This window comes from Corythoichthys intestinalis, chromosome 22 (assembly GCF_030265065.1).
Source record: "Corythoichthys intestinalis isolate RoL2023-P3 chromosome 22, ASM3026506v1, whole genome shotgun sequence".
Lineage (NCBI taxonomy): Eukaryota > Metazoa > Chordata > Actinopteri > Syngnathiformes > Syngnathidae > Corythoichthys > Corythoichthys intestinalis.
In genome coordinates, this window is record NC_080416.1 from 2,423,203 (window position 1) to 2,445,617 (window position 22,415).

General features: G+C 37.4%; 1 protein-coding gene across 4 annotated transcripts in view; it reads right to left on the minus strand.

Moving 5' to 3' along the window:
• tgfbr2b (transforming growth factor beta receptor 2b) overlaps nt 1-22,415 on the minus strand; it is a 95,948-nt gene that overhangs the window by 24,665 nt on the left and 48,868 nt on the right. Inside the window, exons 3-5 of one of the 4 annotated variants that reach the window (XM_057827614.1) lie at nt 21,617-21,801; nt 5,245-5,386; nt 3,856-4,046 (exon numbers count right to left, since the gene is read on the minus strand). In XM_057827614.1, coding sequence (XP_057683597.1) covers nt 3,856-4,046; nt 5,245-5,386; nt 21,617-21,689 — 406 coding nt within the window. In that variant the 5' untranslated portion in view covers nt 21,690-21,801. Of the gene's footprint in view, nt 1-3,855; nt 4,047-5,244; nt 5,387-21,616; nt 21,919-22,415 lie in introns of those variants that run through there. The other 3 variants (XM_057827612.1, XM_057827613.1, XM_057827615.1) reach the window with 3 other exon arrangements.

Consider the following 22,415-nt stretch of genomic DNA (forward strand, 5'->3'; position numbering starts at 1 on the left):
GGAACAGACCGAGAGTAAATATCATGTTCAACTCATGCCGCTAGATAAAAAAACAATCATACCTGACTGCGGCTGACAGCCGCTACAAACAACGCCCAGTTGCTAGTTGCTACAAACATACGGCTACAGTAGATATCATATATATGCACAACTAGATGCAAAATGATAGACGAAGTCCGTGTTAGAATATGTATTATTGAACAGAGATGTGAAATGACAGACTTTCCGGCGTAAGTAAATAGCCGCCATCTTAAAGCAGACCTCTCTAGAAGGCTCTGTTGTAGCGAACCTAATTAACTTTTTATCTAAAATACTCCTAAATAGGCAGAATCTTGTCTTGAATCTATCTTTAAATGATGAAATAGTTTTAAAACTTTGACAAAAGTAGACAGAAGGGAAATTATGGAATAACGAGAGCAATTTTAACAACTGTAACAGTTGATTCACAACATTAAATTAATTGAATGTAGTTTAAAGCGGCTGATACAGAATGGGGACTGGAGTTTTTTTACTGTTATTTTTGTATATTTATGTACTGTTACATGTTAACTTGATAATGAAATAGTAGTTTGGCTTAGCCTGAGAGGATTTTTGAATAATTTTGGAGCTAATGTACAAAACATTAAAAGAAAATAAAAATAAATGGAAAAAAAAAAGGGGGGGGGGGTGCATCAATAATCGTTTTATAATTGAATCGGAGCCTCTGAATCGTAATCGAATTGTTAGGTGCCCAAAGATTCCCCGCTCTATTATTTACTATCATTGTTTGCATGCTATCCTCATTAAAATATGAAAACCGATACATGTTTGGGTGGTTTTAGTTACATCAGACACTGTTTTTACATCTGTGTGATTTTGGCAAAGATCAGATCACATTTGATGGTGATTTTATGCAAATATGTTAGGAATTCCAAAAGGTTCAGATACTTTTTCCATACCACTGTATGTCAAGAGCAGCTGAATAAAGTCAGCAAACCACACGGACATCTGACATCTTTATTTCAGAGCTGAGCTTACTGTCTTGCTAGGATTTAGCTCCAATATCTTGGCGAGGACAGTGCAATGACGGATAATTGATGTTTTTTTTTCATTTTTAGTTTAGAGCGTGTTTTGAGGTATTTAAAGGGTTAGTTCCGATTTACGTGGAAATCCGGGTTACATCGCCAGCACAAGAACGGAACTCGTCCATACACCGGGAACTACCGGAATATCATTTCTTTACCCACTTACATTCTTAAACTGAACTGCACTGAAAGCTTTGTCTGAATTCCATATAATGTTATTTTATTTTTGGCTCGTCTCAGCTCTAAAAATGCCATTGTAAGTAGTATGTTCCACTTGTCTGCATACTGTACAGTTAAAAAAAACTTCTGACAGACAGGCCAAAAGAAGAGGATCGTGCGTGACCCTTTCCTGAGGAATGTCTGATGTCTCGGGCAGCTAAAGTTAGTCTTTGCACCGCAGAGGCGATGTGCTCCAAACCATGACCGAGTCAACCACATATTGTATCTCTTCATATTTTACATCTGCAGCCTAAAATTTGGAACATGTTTTGTCTGGGAGCTGGTTTTGGCACAAGGGGGAACCTTTGTAATTGTGCTGTTTCTATGGTGCAGTACCTAAATAAGCTACTTTAAAAATGCTATCTCCTGACATGCAGGAAGATTTTTTTTTTCTACTTCCAATTTTGTTTAAAGCCAAACAAGTACATCTGCGTTTAGAAGCGAGTGTTGCTTTGAGGCGCAGAAGCTGTGTAAATAAGGGAGGAGGAAGTATTGGGGAGGGCATCTCGTTGCTTGCCTAGGCAAGCTCCCTGCTTTGCTCTTTTTTTCTAAACAGGAAACCACATGTCTCAAATCCTCAACGTGGCCCCAGACGGTTTGTTTGGATTTTCACGGAGAGAAGCTATTCCTTACAACAAACCTGTTACTCTACCTGACTATGATTGCTTCCAACTACAGTAGATTTCACCCAGGTCAATGAAATAAAGTGTCAAAATATTACATTGCACAAGTGTAATTGGACGTTTGATAATCATTGCATTAATCATTGGAGTGCATAGTTTTATTTGTGTATTTTTATAAAAATGGTAGGGTGATATATCGGTCGGCCGATATATGGACTTTTTTTCGAGATCAGCCATCGACCGATATATAGCAGATATAATTGAAGATCTGTATGTTCGCCCTTTGGGTGCTGAACTTTCTTATACAGGTCAGACGATATATCAGCCAGCTAATATATCGGGCCGATATATCGGCCAGCTAATATATCGGGCCGATATATAGAATGTTTTTCAAGATCACCCGATATCAGCCGATATAGTAGGACAACTTATGTTCACTGTTTGGATGATGGTCTTTCTGATAAAGGTCGACCGATATATCGGGCCGATATATGGAAATTTTTCGGGATCCGCCATTGGCCAATATATGGCCGATATAATAGAAAAACTTATGTTAACCGTTTGGGTGATGATCGTTCTTATAAAGATTGACCGATATATCGGCCAGATCATATATCTGACTGATATAAAGAATTTTTTCAAGATCACTTGATATCAGACAATATAAAAGGATAAATTATGTTCACTGTTTTGGGTGATGGTCTTTCTTGTCCGATATATCGGCCGGCCGATATATCGGGCAGATATATGGACTTTTTTCGAGATCGGCCATCTGCCAATAAATAGCCGATATGATAAAAGAACTTATATTAGCTGTTTGGGTGCTGGTATTTCTTATAAAGGTCGACCGATATATCGGCCAGATAATATATCGGACTGATATAAAGAATTTTTTCAAGATCGCCCGATATCAGCCGATATAATTGAATAACTTGTGTTCACTGTTTGGGTGATATTTCTTATAAAGGTCGCCCGATATATTGGCCAGCTAATTTATAGGGCTGATATGTAGAATTTTTTTCAAGATTGCCCGATATCAGCCGACATAATAGGATAACTTATGTTCACTGTTTGGGTGAAGTTTTTCCTTGTAAAGGTCGACCGATATATTGTCGGGCCGATATATGGACTTTTTTCGAGATCGGCCATCTGCCAATATATAGCCGATATAATAGAAGAACTTATATTAGCTATTTGGGTGCTCATCTTTTTTATAAAGGTTGACCGATATATCGGCCAGATCATATATCGGACTGATATAAAGAATTTTTTCAAGCTCGCCCGATATCAGCCGATATAATTGAATAACTTTTGTTCAGTTTTTGGGTGATGATCTTTCTCATAAAGGTTGACCGATATATCGTCCGACCGATAAATCGGGTCGATAGATGGACTTTTTTCAACATCGGCTGACATCAACTGATATATAGCCAAAATAATAACTTATAACTTATGTTCACTGCTTGGGTGATGACTGTTGTGAATTGTGATTTGGCACCACCTAGTGGCCAATGTTACAATGTTTACAAACGGAATGAGCAGAAGAAAAATGTAACCTCACAATGGGCCCCTAAATGTCAGCTTACAAAATCGGTTTTAAAAAATTTAAAATAAGATCCTATGAGGTATAATAAGGTACTGTTTACGCGACTAAACAGAAAAAAAAACCCACTGTAGACAAAATGGCAGACGAGACTCGGGCGTCGTAAAGTCGAAATCACGCAACTACCTGTATATTATTCTACATTCGTTTATGTTTACCAATTTCATTGTACGGTGTACAAAAAAATACTTTTCTCCTTGTTGAATACATTATGTCAATGATGTACTGTGTGTGTGGATATGTTTATCCACATCATGGTATACCTTTTATGCATCCTTAGTATCTAAATTGAATCTCTTATTGCTCGAGTTATATGTGTGTTGCTTTTTAGTGTGGTAAAACTTACAGGTGTTAAAGATGATATTCTCGTTGCACTCATCCTCTGAGCAGGAGCACATGAAGAATGACGAGCCCATGCCTTTTCTTTCTTTCATTTCACACTTGCTGTTGTTGTAGTCCTCCAGGACCAGGCCGTACAGCTTGTGAGCTGGGTTGTGGCAGACAGTGTCGAACGTGACATTGTCATCTTTCTTCCTCCTTGTAAAGGGGGAGGGGAAGACATCATTCACTATTACACAGCTAGACAGCAATACTGCCGTGCGCTCAACAGCTTAGGCTGCGCTGCTTCGTTTTCTCACTTTCAGTCATCTGAATGCTTACGGCTAATTACTGAAATACTTTTGTTCCTCAATCCATCTTCGGTTCACTGTTCAAGGTCAAATGAATGCAGCAGAGCCAAGAACCAAAACTGATATTTGCCATGTGGCATTTTTTTTGCCATGTGGCCAAATGAATTTTGCCATTAGGCATTTTTTTTGCTATGTGGCAAAATGGATTTTGTCATGTGGCATTTATTTAGTAATGTGGCATTTATTTTGCAATGTGGCTTTTTTTACCATGTGTCAAAAAGGATTTTGCCGTGTGGCATTTTTTTTTTGCCATGTGGCAAAATGGATTTTGCCGTGTGGCATTTTTTTTTTGCCATCTGGCAAAATGTATTTTGCCATGTGGCATTATTTTGCCATGTAGCATTTTTTTGCCATGTGGCAAAATGGATTTGGCCATGTGGCATTTTTTGCCATATGGCAAAAGGGATTTGGCCATGTGGCATTAATTTTACAATGTGGCATTTTTGCCATGTTGCAAAATGAATTTTGCCATGTGGCTTTTTTCCGTGTGGCATTTTTTGCCATGTGGCATTTTTTTTGCCATGTGACAAAATGGATTTTTCCATGTAGCATTTTTTTCCCATGTGGTTTAATGGATTTTGCCATGTGGCATTTATTTGCCATGTGGCATTTTTTTGCCATGTGGTAAAATGTATTTTGCACTGTGGCATTTTTTTTGCCATGCGGCAAAATTGATTTTGCCATGCGGCAAAATTGATTTTGCCATTTTAATTTTTTTTCCCCATGTGGCATTTTTTTGCCATGTGGCAAAATCATGTCAAAATCCATTTTGCCACATGGCAAAAAAAATGCCACATGGGAAAAAAAAAAATTAAAATAGCAAAATCAATTTTGCCGCATGGCAAAAAAATGCCACATCGCAAAAATCAAATTTTCCACGTGGCAAAAAAAATGCCATATGGCAAAATTGCCATTTAGCAATACAAAATTCCTTTGGTTCTCGCTGCCTCTCATTGAGTGAGGAAATGTCTCAAACCTGAACCGAGATCATTACGACAGTGTTTTGTAGTTGTTCACGGTTTTCATGACCTCTGCTAGAACCTTACCAAATGGCAACACACACGTCGTCGTCACTGGTGCAAATGGAAGTAATGTCACACTCCACCTTGCAGCTTCCTCGACCGGCGCAGCTGGTTGCTTGTACATCGCAGAACTTGCACAGCCGCCTTATTTTTAAAATATAGGCATCTGGGGAGAAACGAAGACAAGGATCCAATCAGTAAAAACATCTTAACATCTGAGTAGTCAAAGTAGAACACTCACATTAATGTACTTTTTCAAAGTATATATCAATGACAAATGCTGACGTGCATCAAAATGAAATGAAGACCGTGTCCGCCATGTTTATTTTTTGCTAAGACAACAAAAGCACATGAACAGGACGCACTCGTAATGATAAACCAGCAAGTGGGAAGGATCATTAGTTTCCTATGGACTCAGAAATGGCTGAGTGGATTTTGACGAATTTAGAATTTTATGCTGTTGTACTTAATGTTTCTGAGAGTGTTCTTAGATGGGTTTGATCTCTGTAGGCCTCCATTTAGTGCAGGAAATTATTTCAAAACTCCAAAAAGTAGCATAGAAAAATCCCTTCCAAAAATATTTTCAATTTTCTGGAATATTAGTAAGGGATTCATTTTGGCTGGATTTTCATAGTGTAACAACTGTTATTTATTATGTGTAACGCCTGCAATGGTTCATGGGTAGTTGTGGCAAGCATGGCTGAGAGTGGTGCTTTCGGTTGTTATATTCTGGTGTTTTCTGTTCAATAAAGGCGTCCTCTTTTGGGGTCGTGTGGTGTTTGGGCCCAAGACCAGGAAGTGTGAAACATGAAATCTGTCTCTATCATTCTTCTCCACGTCGCTCGCCACAATACTGGACACAGTGATGGAAAAGCGATTGCGCAATAACCCATTTATGGTGTCCTTTTACTATTACTACATTACGACTACATCTCTAATGCATAGACTTCATAATTGTATTGACAAGTCACATCAGTCACCCACTGCGCAACGCCTTCAAGTAGGGGACCGTTCTACAGTCCGCTTCAGTTATTCGCAGTCGGTCGCAGTTAGTCAACACATGCAGTGATTCAACGCCGGATTTAGGTTGAAAAAGTACGAAAGCTGTACCGCATATAAACAGGAAGGATTGTCTCAGCAGTGATTTGCTCGAGGATTCAAGGTAATTGTAATATTTTTCGTACCATGCATGCATTGTCAAACGTTAATAGGACAAAATTAACCGCGACGGACTGGCATCATTCTTCGGCATATTAACTTTAAATAAATGCTGACTGCACTTTTTTTTTTTTTGCATTTAACCAAGAATGGAGACTGTTTTGCATTATTCATATCTATAAAGAATACAGGGATTTAAGCATTTTTCACAAGAATTTTCAACAGAAAAAGCTCTTTGTTTACATATTGCGGACGCTAATTTCCTTAGTGACTACCCTCATAGTTCGCAATATTTACGTAAGATAAATTCTAACTGCACGTTGTTTTTGTTTGTTTTTTTTTTGTTTTAACCTAGAATCGTGACTGTTTTGCGGCCATATGTATAAAGAATTCAGGGATTTAAGCATTTATTTACAAGAATTTTCAACAGAAAAAGCTCTGTTTACATATGGCGGCCGCCACATTGACAAACAGACTAGCATGGTACTTTGACATATTTATGGAAAAATAAATGCTACTTACATTTTTTTTTTTTTTTTACTTTTAACCTAGAATTAAGACTGTTTAAAATCCATATCTATAAAGAATTGAGGGATTTAAGCATTTATTCACAAGAATTTTCACTGGAAAAGCTCTGTTTACATATGGCAGCTGCCACGTTGACTAACAGACTAGCATCTCTCTTCGACATATTTACGTAAAAATAAATGCTAACTGCACGTTTTTTTTGCTGGTTTTTTTTTTGCTTTTAACCAAGAATCAAGACTATTTTACGTCCATATCTATAAAAAATCAGGGATTTAAACATTTACTCACAAGAATTTTCACCGGAAAAGCTGTTTAAATCAGGCGGCCGCTAGCTACATTCACTAACAGACTAGCATAGAACTTCAACATATTTACGTAAAATAAATGCTAATTGCACTTTTTTTTTTTTTGCTTTTAAACCAAGAAACAAGACTGTTTTACATCCATATCTATAAAGAATTCAGTAAATTAAGCATTTATTTACAAGAATTCTCAACGGAAAGCTCTGTTTACATATGGCGGCCGCCACATTGACTAACAGACTAGCATCGTACTTTGACAAATTTATGTAAAATAAATGCTACTTGCATGATTTTTTTTTTTTTTGCTTTAAACCTAGAATTAAGACTGTTTTACGTCCATATCTATAAAGAATTCAGGGACTTAAGCATTTATTCACAAGAATTTCCACCGGAAAAGCTCTGTTTACATATGGCAGCTGCCACATTGACAAACAGACTAGCATCGTTCTTCCACATAATTACGTAAAATCAAATGCTAACTGCACCTTTTTTTTTTTTTTTTTGCTTTTTAACCAAGAATCAAGACTATTTTATGTCCGTAGCTATAAAAAAAATCAGGGATTTAAGCATTTATTCACAAGAATTTTCACCGGAAAAGCTCTGTTTATATTAGGCGGCCGCTAGCTACTGTACATTCACTAACAGACTAGCATGGTACTTCGACATATTTACGTAAAATAAATGCTAACTGCACGTTTTTTTTTTTTGCTTTTAAACCAAGAAACAAGACTGTTTTACATCCATATCTATAAAGAATTCAGGAATTTAAGCATTTATTCACAAGAATTTTCAACGAAAAAAGCTTTGTCTGTGATTCCACTCGGTCAGCTTTGACGGCCACGCCAACAATATAGGCGTCCTATTATTCGGCCCCGTGCTCCATGTCCCATCAATATCATTATGAAGTCAATGTCTAAGTATGTTTTATCTTTGGTTGTATTGCGTTCACGTTACACAAACCCGAGCAATGCCGGGCCATACTGCTACAGCATGTTAAACAATTCCAATAGTGTTCCATGATTGGCAACTGGTCACTTATGAGCATCATACATGTGCACTTCCAGTGCAGTTTTTCTAAATCAAATCTCCTTTAAGCATTTTTTTTAGGCAATTCTTAACATTTTGGAAGAAGATTCAATCACTTGTGGTTTATTGCTATTAGCGGCACGGCTACGTCATCATTCAAAGCGAATAGCTGGGTTTTACTATTTACTACATTGGGTCCCAAATGCAAATATGCAATGGCATCCACCGCCTTTGGTCTCGTTCTGACTTGACTTTGCCAGCAAACAGACACGATTGTGGCTTAGCGCCTGAGGGCTCGATCATTATCTTGGAGACAAATCCCAGACAGCCAAGAACAAAGGAGACGTGTATGCATCTTCTCACAGGAATCTTGCTAATTTGTCATACCTACCAGTCAAAAAAGTGAAAGCAATCACTCAGTCATCTTCAGATGTGTTGGGCCAGCTCGGGTAATGAAATATGGGTCAATAGAAACAGACAATGGAATATAAAAAAAAACAAGCTGATACAGTGGGGGAATGTGACAAAGTACTCCGTTACTGTACTTAAGTACATTAATTTTTGCACTATAAGGCGCACTGGTCTATAAGCCGCAGCTCTCCTCACTGTTTTATGGGATATTTACACGAAAAAATATTAACAGGTAACACTTAATAACTTTAATAGCTGCATCATACAACTGCCATAAGACCAAATGAACCACAGTGAAGCTTTGAACTAATCGGCTGCAAAGCTCCATTGCTTCAAGAAGCTTCATTCAGCCATCACTGTTCTCTTGGGGGTGACAGTCAACCTCTGCTGCCACCTACTCTCAACACCGTTGTTGTTCAACATGCCTCCTAGCATGCATTGTTATTAAGATCTGTAGCGCTGCAATCAAAATTCAAGTTCTTTGCTGATTATTTCTTCAGTTACTGTCCTAGTTGTTTCAATAATTGTTAGTTATGGAATTTGGTAACACTTTATTTGACAGTGGCGCCATAAGACTATCATAATTATGACATGACATTACCATGAGCATTAATGAATGCTTATGATCGGGTCCGATCACGTCATTTTCAAAGTATCGGGATCGGCAAAAAAATATCGGACATGCCTTTTTTAATATATACAGTTGGGAGAACAAGTATTTGATACACTGCCAATGGGTTTTCCCATTGTCAGTGTATCAAATACTTGTTCTCCCCACTGTATATATTTATTAAATCGTTTTCTAATTGTATTTAATGTTACAGACATTACACTCTTCCAGGGTCTTTAGTTTAAGCTTTACGTAGGGTTAACAAATTTATCGCGCGTAATTTTTTTTTTACATTTAACACGTTACAATATTCAACGCAACTAACGCATGCGCTGCACGACCCACTCACGCATTGTCACATTCAATTTATAATGGCGCCATTTTACCTATGCAGTATGTAGAGCTAAAAGGCAGCGTAAAATGAGTAGAGTGAATTTTGCCAGCCTTTGGAGCCTTTTTTTAAAAATGGCTAAAGCCTTACAAGCCCTCTCCCAACGATTAGAATAATCGTGGGAAGCAATGTGGGGAAGAAAGGTAGTAGTTGATCTTTTTCTTAACACTCTATGTTATTTCCCAACGCAGAGAAGATATATCAATTGGTACCACGACGCACAGTCATGGTTGCACTTCCCATCATGCATTTGGGTAGAAGTTAAATGGCTACAGTATCATTTACTGAAAGCTCAACAAATACACTAGATGGCAATATTTAGTCACAATATACAAAGTCACATTTATCCTTTAAGAATTACAAGTCTTTCTATCCGTGGATCCATCTCACAGAAAGAATGTTAATAATGTAAATGCCATCTTGAGGATTTATTGTCATAATAAACAAATACAGTACTTATGTACTGTATGTTGAATGTGTATATTCGTCCGAGTTTTATTCATTTTTTTCTTAATGCATTGCCAAAATGTATATGATCGGGAAAAATTATCGGGAATGATTGGAATTGAATCTGGAGCAAAAAAAGCAATCGGATCGGGAAATATCGGGATCGGCAGATACTCAAACTAAAACGATCGGGATCGGATCGGGAGCAAAAAAACATAATCGGAACAACCCTACGTATGACGGATGTCATTTTGAGTCAACCGGATAACTATCCCCGTTTTGAATGGCTGTAAAAGATCCTATTTTGACATAGTTATTCGTCGTAGTCAAGTCAGCATCAGTATAGGCGGACTTTGTAGTACGTATCCGTAAAGACAGCCTTTGTTTAACATGTTCGAGTGGGGATAGCATATCAGCTAACCCAAAATGCTGCCAAACAACGGATCTATACGGCAAGCAGTCTCCTTAAGTTTCTGTCTTTCCTCACGTGTAATGATCCTCTTGTCCAACTGCTTCCAACTTTCATGCAGTTTGGGGAGGATTTGTGGAGGGAGGCTGCTAGCGGCAGAGTTTGTTTTTTCAAGGTAAAGCTGCGCCGGACATTTTAGCGAGAGAGACGACAAAAATAAATTCAGAAAATATATTTTAGGAGCTTTGAATTCGGATTGAATGTTTTTGCTTATTGAATCGGAGACGGCGTATCGAAGGGTTCAATGTAAAACCGAGTATTGTTGCATTCTTAGTATGAACAGCAACATTTGTAATCCAGCAGCTCTGCAGGGAACGGACTGTCCAGGCAAGCAGGGCGGAGTGATATCTAGTGCTGCAACGATTAATCGATGAACTCGAGTATTCGATTAGAAAAAAAGATTCGAATTAAGTTTTGCTGCTTCGAGTAATCGTTAAATTGAACTGGCGTTGTAATGGTTTGTATTTCGAAAGCTTTTACATTAAGTTTATTGATTTGGGTGGATACACTGCCCTCGAGTCTGCCTCATTTCATGTGGCTGAATCCAGCTGCTCCCTGGTAAGACCAACATAAGCTAAAGTTTTTGTTTGAGCTAATGTTTTTTAACGTATTCGTAAAGTATTTTATAGGTATATTTAGTTGTTTTTGTGGGCATGTGTGTCTGAGCCATTTGTTAAGAACATTGTAAAAAAAAAAAAAAGTTGCCAATTTATAGCATTTAAGCTAGCCAACTTTTGCTATGTAAGTTAGCTAATTGTTCTTTTGTTATACAAAGATCCTCATTTTATTAGACCGTTTGAAGCTCAGCTCAGGTATTTTAACTTTCTATGTTCCTTTTTAGATTGCTAGATTATTCGAACTAACTAGTTCATCGATTAATCGACTACTAAAATATTCGATAGCTGCAGCCCTAGTGATATCACATCGTTTTTTTTCACTGCAGACTTTTTCTTTGGGTCGGAACGAAAGGGACCCCCAAGCAGACTGAGCACGAGTGGCCGAAGCACTCCTCCCTATTATGGTCGCATTACGCATCTAACAAAAAAAAAAATAGTCCTGCAGATTGCAGAATGAAATGAATTACGGCGGTTTCGTATGACATTGTTTTGGCTGCACGGGTATTTCGAACAATGATCTGCATTTTGAATTTATTTGACAGCTCTGTTAACATCACTTTTTATTGGCATGCTAAGCGGGCACCATTGACTCGCGCTAGCTTAGCAACTCTGGAGGCCTGAAACTAACAAATAACTGACAAACTGCACGGAATTTGTTGAAATGAACTCCACCGACTAATTAAACCCCTGCTAACTTGAAGATTAATCCTAATGTCATAAATTCTGAACTTCCCCTTTAAGTAGAAAAAGTGAGTACTACATCCACCACTGAGCTGATATATGGTCATGAGTATGCTATGCCACTGTAACTAAGAGCGTGATAATATCTCTATACAGCGATACATCGCGATATAACCCGATCGGTTATCGATATGCTCCCGCCAATTATCGATACTTTTATTTAACATATTAGCCATACAATGGAGTATGGATGCTGTAAACTGCTCAATGTTTGTTGAGCAATTCCTTGGCGGTCCACTAGGGGCGTTCGGGAGTAGCGGTGAAGAAAAAGTGCGCACAAGTCGTCTAGAGAAGAAGAGAGGAAGCTCCAAGTGGGTTGAAAAAAATAAAGCTTCGTGAGAACGGTGGAGGAAAAAATGAGAAAAATATTGCTACAAATCACACATGGGGACTAGAGGTGTGCAAAATTTCCGATTCTTAGATTATTCGCGATCCAGCCGTGGAAGATTCGAGAACGATTCACAAACATCCAAATTCCGATTATTGAAATATGCCAAGTAAAGCGGAAGTACAACACACTCAGCGTGCCGCGCGGTCTTCAGGACGCAATGAGGAACGGAGCGACAGTAGCTAAACATCATGCTTCTCATTACCCAGCCCCTCGGGTAATGCCAATGCTCAACTCACGGCTCTAGCTCAACTCATGCCACGAGATAAAAAAACACAACAACATACCTGACTGCTGCCGAAAAGCTACTACAAAGTACATCCACATAATGTTACGGTAGATATCATTTATATAGGACTAGATGCAATATCGATTCGGTAGCGTTAGCAGCACATCTACAGACAACTAGATGCGGGCGTTAGTAAACGGCCGCCATCTTAAAACAGTACACTTCCCTGCAAGGCTGTTGTAGCGAACCTTCCAAGCGAACCTAATTAACTTTTTATCTAAAATACTGCTAAATCGGTAAAATATTGACTTGAATCTACCTTTAAAATAGTTTTAAAACTTTCACATGTTGAAAGTAGACAAAGGGAAATTATGGAATAACGGGAGCAATTTTAACAACGGTTGATTCACAACATTAAATTAATTGAATGTAGTTTAAAGCTGCTGATACAGAATGGGGACTGGAGTTTTTTTATTTACTGTTATTTTTGTATATTTGTTTACTGTTATATGTTAACTTGATACCGAAATTGTAGTTTGGTTTAGCCTGAGAGTATTTTTGAACAATTTTGGAACTAATGTACAAAACATTTAAAAAAAAAAAAAAAAAAAAAAAAAGGAGGGGGGTGCATCAATAATCGTTTTATAATCGAATAGGAGCCTCTAAATCGTAATCGAATCGTTAGGTGCCCAAAGATTCCCAGCTCTAATGGGGACACACTTTAGATTTTACACCAACAAGAAAGGAAGTAAGGTGAACAAGGACTTTGCTGTATACAAGAATTGTCTAACAAAAATAAGGTTCACTGGGAGCTGGTGACGAAGTGCACACCGGATTTCATCACTGCTTCGCTTTCATCACTTGAGGTAAGAAAGTTTTGCAATGTAATTGATTTTTAATTTACATGTATTATTTTGATGACATTCGGTGTTGAATGATATAAAATAAACCAGGACCCTAAACTGGATGAAAACGAATGTCAAACAAGCCCACATGAACTTACCGATTTATTTGATATTATTTGAGAACCACTTTCCATCTAGTTTACTACGCAAACTGTTATTACTGCCATTTTGATACAATAAGCTATTAAAATGGTTAGAATAGGTTCCAAGATATATAAAGTGATGTGCATGATATTTAATGTAGCCTACATATTAAAAATAGGCAATTATTGCATTTTCAATTTCTATATTCAATTCTTTTTTTTTTTTTTTTTTTTAAATTCAATACTTCCAACACAATTTTTAAAAAAAAAAAAATCAGGATTTCAACTCAAAAGCTATGAAGTAGCTAATATTTTTTGTTTTATTTTGTTGTTTTTAGGTGAGGAAGACTGTGACTGACATCTCAAATGCTGAAGCAGGTAGTGGAAGTGCTCAAAGCAACGCTTTTGGCAACAAAGGTCATATACGAAGAAAAGACCCACCAATTTTATCATTGCCCCACTCCAAGCTCAACTGCAGACTGACACCTACAGCACTGTTTTTGTTTTTTAAAAAAAGATTTAAAACTTTAAAGAAATTAAGGGTGCCATTCATCATGATCTCTCCAAGAGATATCAGTGGTTGTGGTTTGTTTCCTCTATATGTGCAGGTGCACAATTTGCAGTAGATTTATATTTTACAGCAATGTTGCACAGAAAACATGTCACTGTTTAATAAATGACTTAAAAAGTATTTTTTCTATTTTGATAAAGCTTTTTTTCCCCTGTTTCAACAGTTGTATCGTAGAATATCATGTATCCAATTTCTGACCAATATATCGATAATCGCTGTATCGTGATATCGTGAGATAATCGTTATCGTGAGTCTTGCATCGCGAATCGTATCGTATCGTGAGATGCCCTGAAGTTCCCACTCTTAACTGTAACTACCTTTTACACCAGACATGTTCAAAGTCCGGCCCGGGGGGCCAAATGCGGCTCGTGGTCAGATTTCATCCGGTCCCCAGCCTCTGTCATAAAATCAATAACGTCTGGCCCGCACACAGACTAAATAAATTGGTCTGCAGTACTGCTACAAGCATATGAAGTAGCTTACAAACTAAATGCTGCTCCTCATTTACCCACTAAAAGGGAGCAGCACTCTAGGCAACATTACCACATGTGACCCTTTACACTCAATTTTCTAAAATGGCAAAAATCAACAACAAAAAAAGCTGACTGCAACGGCTGGCACTTCAAGGGTAGGTGGGAACGGGACTATTTTGTCACTAAAATATGCAACAACTGTCTGCCTCATTTGCAAAGAGACAGTCGCTGTTTTTAAAGAGTTCAATATGAGGCGATATTACCAAACAAGACACGCTGACATGTACAACAAGATTACAGGGTAGATATGTAGCGAGAAATTGAAGCAACTTGAAGCTAGTTTTAATTTCACAGCAGCAGTATTTCGCCAGAGCCCGAGAGTCGAAAGAGAACAACACAAAGGCTAGTTGGAAAATGTTGAAATTATTAAAAAAAAAAAAAAAACGTGCTGCAACGATTAATCAATTAACTCGAGTATTCGATTAGAAAAAAATATTCGAACCAAATTTAGTTGCTTCGAGTATTCGTTTAATTAAAGTGACATTGTAATGGTTGATTTTAAAAGTGTTTGCATTTAATTTTACTGACGAGGGTGGATACACTGGCTTCTGGTCTTCCTCTTTTCACATAGCTGAATCCAACTGCTCCCTGTTAAGACCAACTTAAGCTAAGTTTTTGTTTGAGTGAATGTTTTTTTCATGCATTCTTAATTTAGTTTGTTGGTATATTTAGCCATTGTGTGGGAATATGTGTCTGAACCACTTGTTAAGAGCATTGTAAAAAAGAGCATTTTATAGCATTTAAGCTAGCAGACTTTTTCTATCCAAGTTAGCCATTTGTTCTTTTGTTGTACACAGATCCTCATTTAAAAAAAAAAAAAAATATATATATATATATTTTTCGTTTGAGGCTCAGCTCAGCTCTTTTTCATGTTCCTTATCCGATTACTCGATTATTCGAACTAACTAGTCCATCGATTAATCGACTACTAAAATATTCGATAGCTGCAGCCCTATAATAAAGCAAATGTGACAAACAGAACGGCTTGCCAAACTTTGCTTAAATATATTGTTCTACGTAAAGGACGTCAGCCAAGGTCGGCCCCCCACATTTTTACCACACCAAATCTGGCCTCCTTTGCAAAAAGTTTGGACACCCCTGTTTTACACTTACATGGCAGTTGTTTCCTAAAACACATTCACCGATACAATTCATTTTGTAACGGTCAAAGATTCAAAAGATGAATTCTTAAATTGGTTTTATAACTCTTCTATCGTTCCTACTTATTTTTCGGCATACTGACAGTGAGAACAGTGTTGTGGGGTTTTGCGAGTTTGGATAAAAACGATGTTGAAATCATGATTTAAAAAAAACGGGCGTAAACGATGCAGTATTAAAAGACTCCTCTCAAGTAACTGCATTTGTATGACGAGAAAGAAAAAAATGTGACAGTATTTTCTTTGCGTAGTACGGTTCTCAGAAGTTCAGTCAGGCATATGTTTTGCAAGATTTCTTATCTGGCACCCAAATTGGGATTTGGGTCTCAGCTTTTAACTTTAAACACACTTCAAGTACAAACTGTATCCTCTAAGTGAGTGTGCTATTATACTATGTTATAAGCCGCCCCTTATAGTGTCCAGTGCGAAGAAGCTCGGTGTCTGTTTGGATATGCTTGACTTCACACAGGCAGGAGGGAAAGGTGGTGTGTGTTTGTGCGCATGTGTTTGCGTGAGCTGAGCCACAAAAGCCCTCTTTGTCAGTCAGTCGCAGGGTGGAGTTAGACCTGTGGCTTTCTGCCGTACAGTACAGTGCAACTTGCAACGGAAAGAGAAGCTATGCATCCTCTCCTTCCATGCAAGGCTTATCTGAGACACATGCAAAGTAGATTCAAGCAAAATATCAACAATAACTCATTGGGTGTCACGGTCAGTGATAGATTTCCAATTCATTTGTAAATAGTGAAGTAGTAAAAATAGTAAGTCATAAAATTTGTAATACAACTTTTTTCATATAGCACTGAAATAAGAATTTATGTATATTTGTCAAGGCTATGAATTCATTTCAACTCATTGGCTGTTGTTGACAGCAATAGACGCCCAATTCATTTTAGAAGTCTTTCGTGTGAACAGTTGTGACTACTTTTAATGCTTCATATTTTGCTAGGATTTCAACCTCACCTCTAGGCATTGGCTGCCATTGCCGTCGATAGGCGTCCAACCCATTTAGATTGGGTGGGGTTCGATAGCCGCCGAATGGATTAGATGTCTATCACCGTCAGTGGCATTGAAACATGATCATACATTAACGTCCATCCCAGTTGATTGATTGATTGATTTTATTTCAGGTGTTAAAACAAAATAATCCACACAAAATTATTTGAAATAACAAAAACATCTGAAAAGGAGTGAGAAGAAGCATAGCTTATAAGGTCCCCACCCCTACACATTCAAAATACAATGAATTTTATACATAAGACGTACCTCCATATAATTCAAATGACTATGGCAGTGAGCTAATTTAACAGCAATTCTGGTGAGGTCGTGTGTTGTTTTCTTTTGGTGTTGTTAAGTACTAGCATGGTTGTACTGTGTATGAGACCACTGATCTAGAATAATTTACAGTTAAAAAACGCATTAAAAAACAATTTTTAGGCTCTTATTACTACACTTGAGAAAGGGATTGTACTGTTATTCATGTGTGTGTGCGCTTGTCCGTAATGTCATGTCATGTCTGTCTGTTCCTATTGTGTATAGCGGTATATATATACTATGTACTGTATACAGAAGCGGATTTTAAGGGGGGGCAGGCCCCCCTGGTGGCCGAAAAGTGTCATTGTATGTAAGTGAGTTTCCTATACGTATTTAAAAGTTGTAAAGCAATAAAACTGCAATAAAAATGAATGAAATGAACGAAAAAATATACTTTCATAATGGGTCAAAATTATTTTTCGAACTGATCATGTGACTAGCAACTTAGACGGTCATTTGCTTTGCATATAATCCACCCCCCCCCCCCCCCAAAAAAAATAAAAAAATAGCAGAGGGCAAATTTATTATTCAAATGATTTTCTTCTTTGATTGAAAATATTTTTTTTGATTGAAGCAACTTTTTTTGGGATTAAATGATTTAGACACAAATGTCCTACCCATAATAAGGCCCCAAAATAAAAAGGATTGCTTCAATCAGAGAAAACTTTTTCGATGAAAAATTAAGTGTTCATATGCAAATTTTTCAATCTCAAATATTTTCATCAATACATTCAAAAACTTTTTCCATGATTGATTTTTTTTTTTTATATTGAAGCAATTTTTCTTTTTGAAAATATTTTTTTGAAGCAACTTATTTTTTGATTGAATAATAAAGACAAAACTGTCCTAGCCAAAATGTGACCCAAACACAAATCAACATTACGTCAATAAAAAAAAGAAAAAGAAAAATAGCTTTCACATGCTTTTTGTTTTTTGAGTTTCAAATTTACACCAAGAATTTCCCCATGGTGGGATCAATAAAGGTTTTGTTAAAATTCATTTTTGCATTCAAACACATTTTTTTGATTGAAGTGACTTTTTTGGGGGTTGAACTTTTTTTTTATTTTTTATTTCTTTATTGAAGCAACTTTTTTTTTGATTGAATAAGATAATACAGTATATTTACATAAATCTAATACACATATCTAATAGATAATAGTTTTTTTTATCTTGCATGAGAGAGTATGCAATGTTGCTTTAGCCTTTTAAGGCGTTTACCGAGAGATCCTTACACTCAAAATCTAATTTGTAGCATTAGCTTTAGCATGGTGCGCATTCGCTTAAACTCACATTTTTTTACATCTCGTCATGACGTCCTGGTGGGTTAAATTATTTGAAATTTATATACTATTCTTGCTAAGTGTGTATAATCATAAAAAGAAGCGCTGCGTTGGTTGGTTTGGTAGCACAAGACCGAATTAATAATTTAAGTCTCAGGTCATTAGGAATTTTATACTATCCCATATCATTTTAAAATCCTTTCATTGGCCAATATTATCGGCTACCCGATAACTCCAATATGCATATGGCGGAAAACACAGACAAGGCTGAAAAAGCAGTTTCTGCTCTTGCACCCCTCTTTAAAATAAACTGCTGTATGTCAAGAGTCAAGAATCTGCACAGGACAAGGTGATAATGTTGGAACTTTTGTTTGATGCTGTTCCAGTGAGATTTACAAATATGACTGCCTGAAGACAACATTAAAATTCCCTCATTCCTTAATAAAATGGGGCTACATGTCAGCCAAAGGCACTGGGGAGATGGCTGTGGTTAAATCTTCAATAAAGTTTACATTGACATTTTAGACAGCTTTCTTATTCCTTCAATTGAAAATGTCATTTTCCAAGATGACAATGCATCATGCCACAGAGCTAAAACTGTTAAAACATTCCTTGGAGAAAGACTTATCCAGTCAATGTCATGGCCTGCGAATAACCCAGATCTCAACCCTATTGAAATCCTGTCGTGGAAATTATATGGTCCACAGCAAGGCTCCGACCTCCAAGGATGATCAGGCAACTGCAATCAAAGAGAGTTGGCACCAAATTGATGAAGAATACTCATCAAGTCCATGCCTCGGAAACTGCAAGCTGTCATAAAAGCCAGAGGTGGTGCTACAAAATAATAGAGATGTGTTTTGATTATTATTTCTTTGTTTCTCATCATTCCATATTTTGTTTTACTCAGAATGGAGTGATTCCATATATATTTCCCTGCACTTGTTCTATAAAAGTAACATTTACTGACCAACACAGTGTTTTTTTATTCTGTTCTTTGAGTGTTTCTGAATGCTAAAGAGTTGCACTTTTGAACTAATTCATTATTTTTTTCAAGCTTTTTATCCGAGTTTGTTCTACATTATAAACTGTCTGAGTGAGTGCTTGTCAGAGACTGGTGATTCCATACTTTTTGCTAGGCGCTGTATGTGCCCCCCTGAAAAAAACACTGGCCCCACCTGGTAATTTTGGTCTAGAACCGCCACTGATGGTGGTGTCCATACCAAAGTACCAGAGCAGAGGTTCTTAACTGGGGTTCGATGAACCCCAAGGGTTCGGTGAGTAAGCTTCAGACGTTCTGTGAAGGTTAAGAAACGCAATCCCTATTTTGTACGCCGACTAAATCTAGGCAAAGTGGCGTTTTAGACCAGGTTTTGGACTGGTTCGCTCAAATTACAGGCTTTATTCCATTTCTTTTGAATGCTAAACCTTTATCTCATGGAAGGAGAAATCTGTTTGCTCAGTGGAAGGTTGACTGGCACTTGGAATGAGGAAGTATAATGGACCAGACAGCGTGAACTGCGTAGATAATAAAAAAAAAAAAAAAAAAAAATTGCTTCATGTCATGCCATGGATGTGATGTGATGCAATGATGCGACAATAAATTAAGAATGTAGACATGAAAACCAAATAAAAGGAACAGTGTTTAATTAAATGTCTTCAATTGCATTTACCAATGTGAAAATTAACAGCAAAAGGCAACATTATTTGTAGTAAATTTGAAATCTGGAACAAATTTGAATTTACTTAGATGTTAGCTTGCTAGGCAGTGTTGTTTTCGTCAATGATGACTAACAAAAATATTTCGTCGACAAACAATTTTTTTCATGACCATGACGAGACGATAATGAGCTAAAAACGTATCTTGGGAGACTAAAACTTGACGACACAAATACCAGTTTTCACCTGACGAGACGGGAACGAAATGCGCCATCGTTTTAGTCGCATGCTCACAATGTGTGACATTCTCTGTTTAGTTAGCCTGCTTGGTTGTATCACTCATGTGACATGCTGCGACCCCCCAACTCATCCACTCGTCTAGTGTCCTTTCCAGTCTCCCCATTGCTTGTTTTGAGACACACACATTAAGATTTGTCTTTTTTTCCTGGCAAGTGAGAATATGCAATGTTGTTTTAGCGTTTAAAAGTCTGTGCTGAGTGCTAAATGTAACTCGTAGCATTGGCATAGCATTCAAGTTCACGTTAGCATTAGGCTATTTAACTCTTGGACAATTTTTTTTTTTTACATACATTTTGTGGCGTCCTGCCAGGTTTAACTAATTAAAAATAAAGTAGCCTACCGCTTTCCTGCTGAGTGTGTATTATTATGTGATGAATTTGTAGATACCACAATATGTGCTCGTCTGTCAGTGTTCATTGTAAAACTTTTCTTATTTATTTTTGGGGTGAAAGTTTGGAATTTTACGAATGAAAGCATTTTTAGTAAACGTCAACTAAAACTAAACAAAATTAGTCTGAGTTATCGTCAACAAAAAAACTAGACGAAAACAAACACATTTTGAAATGACTAAAATATGACGAAGTAATAAGTATTATCGTCCAAAAGACGTAAACTAAGAAAAAAAAATGTAAAAGGCTACCAAAAACAACACTGTTGCTAGCTTAATTATGAAATTCCGAAGGGTTCCGTGAATGCACCTATGAAACCAGTGGGGTTTGGTTACTTTGGTACCTTTAGCAAGGTTATGAACCACTGTAATAGAGTTAGATAATTAGATAATTGGTGTAGCCCCTTTAAAAATAATAATAATAAGCGTGTCATTTGAACCCAGCAGGGTGGCTTTGGGGAGGGCGAACCATAGTAATTGTCACCCATGGCTACGTCTAATTGCAAGGAGAGCTGAGGAGGATTAAGAAACGCCGGGAATCAAAGTGAGACAGATTAATTTCAACAGACTCTTCCTCGACCTGTTAGCAATGTGGCCAGCGAACCAAAGATGGACATATCTGAGTATAGGTCCGCCCCGTGTAGCTTACATATGATTGTTTTAAAATACACGGAAAAACAAACAAAACATAACAGAACAACTCCATCACTTAATGCTCCAAGCTTCCTTAAACGCGTCTTGAGTTAAAACAAAATTATGCGTTGTCAAACACCTGTGGAAAAAGTTACCGTATGAATTATCGTAAAGTGAATGACAGCATTAAAGCCTGTGGGGAAAAAAAACTTGGCAGTTGCTATTAAACAAATATAAAAACTTTTTATCAGTAAAAACTCACCCGCCTGCTCGAGCACAATACTACCACAGAGTATTGCTCCACACCAGAAAGCGGAAAAGCGAAGTAGCTCCATCAAGAAACGGACAATGCCCCCCTCTCTTTTTCATTAATTAGCCGAAGCCTTGACCGGGAGTTAAATCCAGACTCGAGCGAACTTTCTTCGGTCCGCTTGTTGCTCCCCTCAGCTGCTGTGAGAGAGTAAACACAATGGGGCAGGACGTGCCCTATATGACTCACACTGTACGAGCACTTTCATGAAACAGGAAATCTTCTGAGGGGTTGGACTATTTTTTCTTCTTTTTTTTTTTTTTACCCTCCTCCTTTAGTCATGCTCATGTGGCTCCCATAAGTCTTGAACCATATCATTAGGAGGCTGAGACCCAGCAGGGCAAAACTTGAAATGACATGTTCACAAATAACTGGGGGCTGAACCTACTGACTGTACAGTATGGGCATATCTTAACTTTTCAAACATTCTCCCAAATAACTTCCAAAATAAAGGAGATGCGTGGTTTAGTTTGAAACAAAATGATGTACATATATGGCGGAAAACACAGAAAAGGCTGAAAAAGTTTCTGCTCTTGCAACCCCCTTTAAAAGAAACTGCTGTATTTTAAGCCAAAACGACTGTTGTGTTTGATAAAACTATTTGTCTATATGCTGCCATAGCATATTCAAGGCGCATTAAGCCCCCGAACTATTTTTAATTTGTCCGTTTTACCCTTGAAACCCCCGTTTACAGACGCCGCGCAACCGCTTTTAGATTTATTATTCAAAATGTCTCATTTTCAGCTTAGAA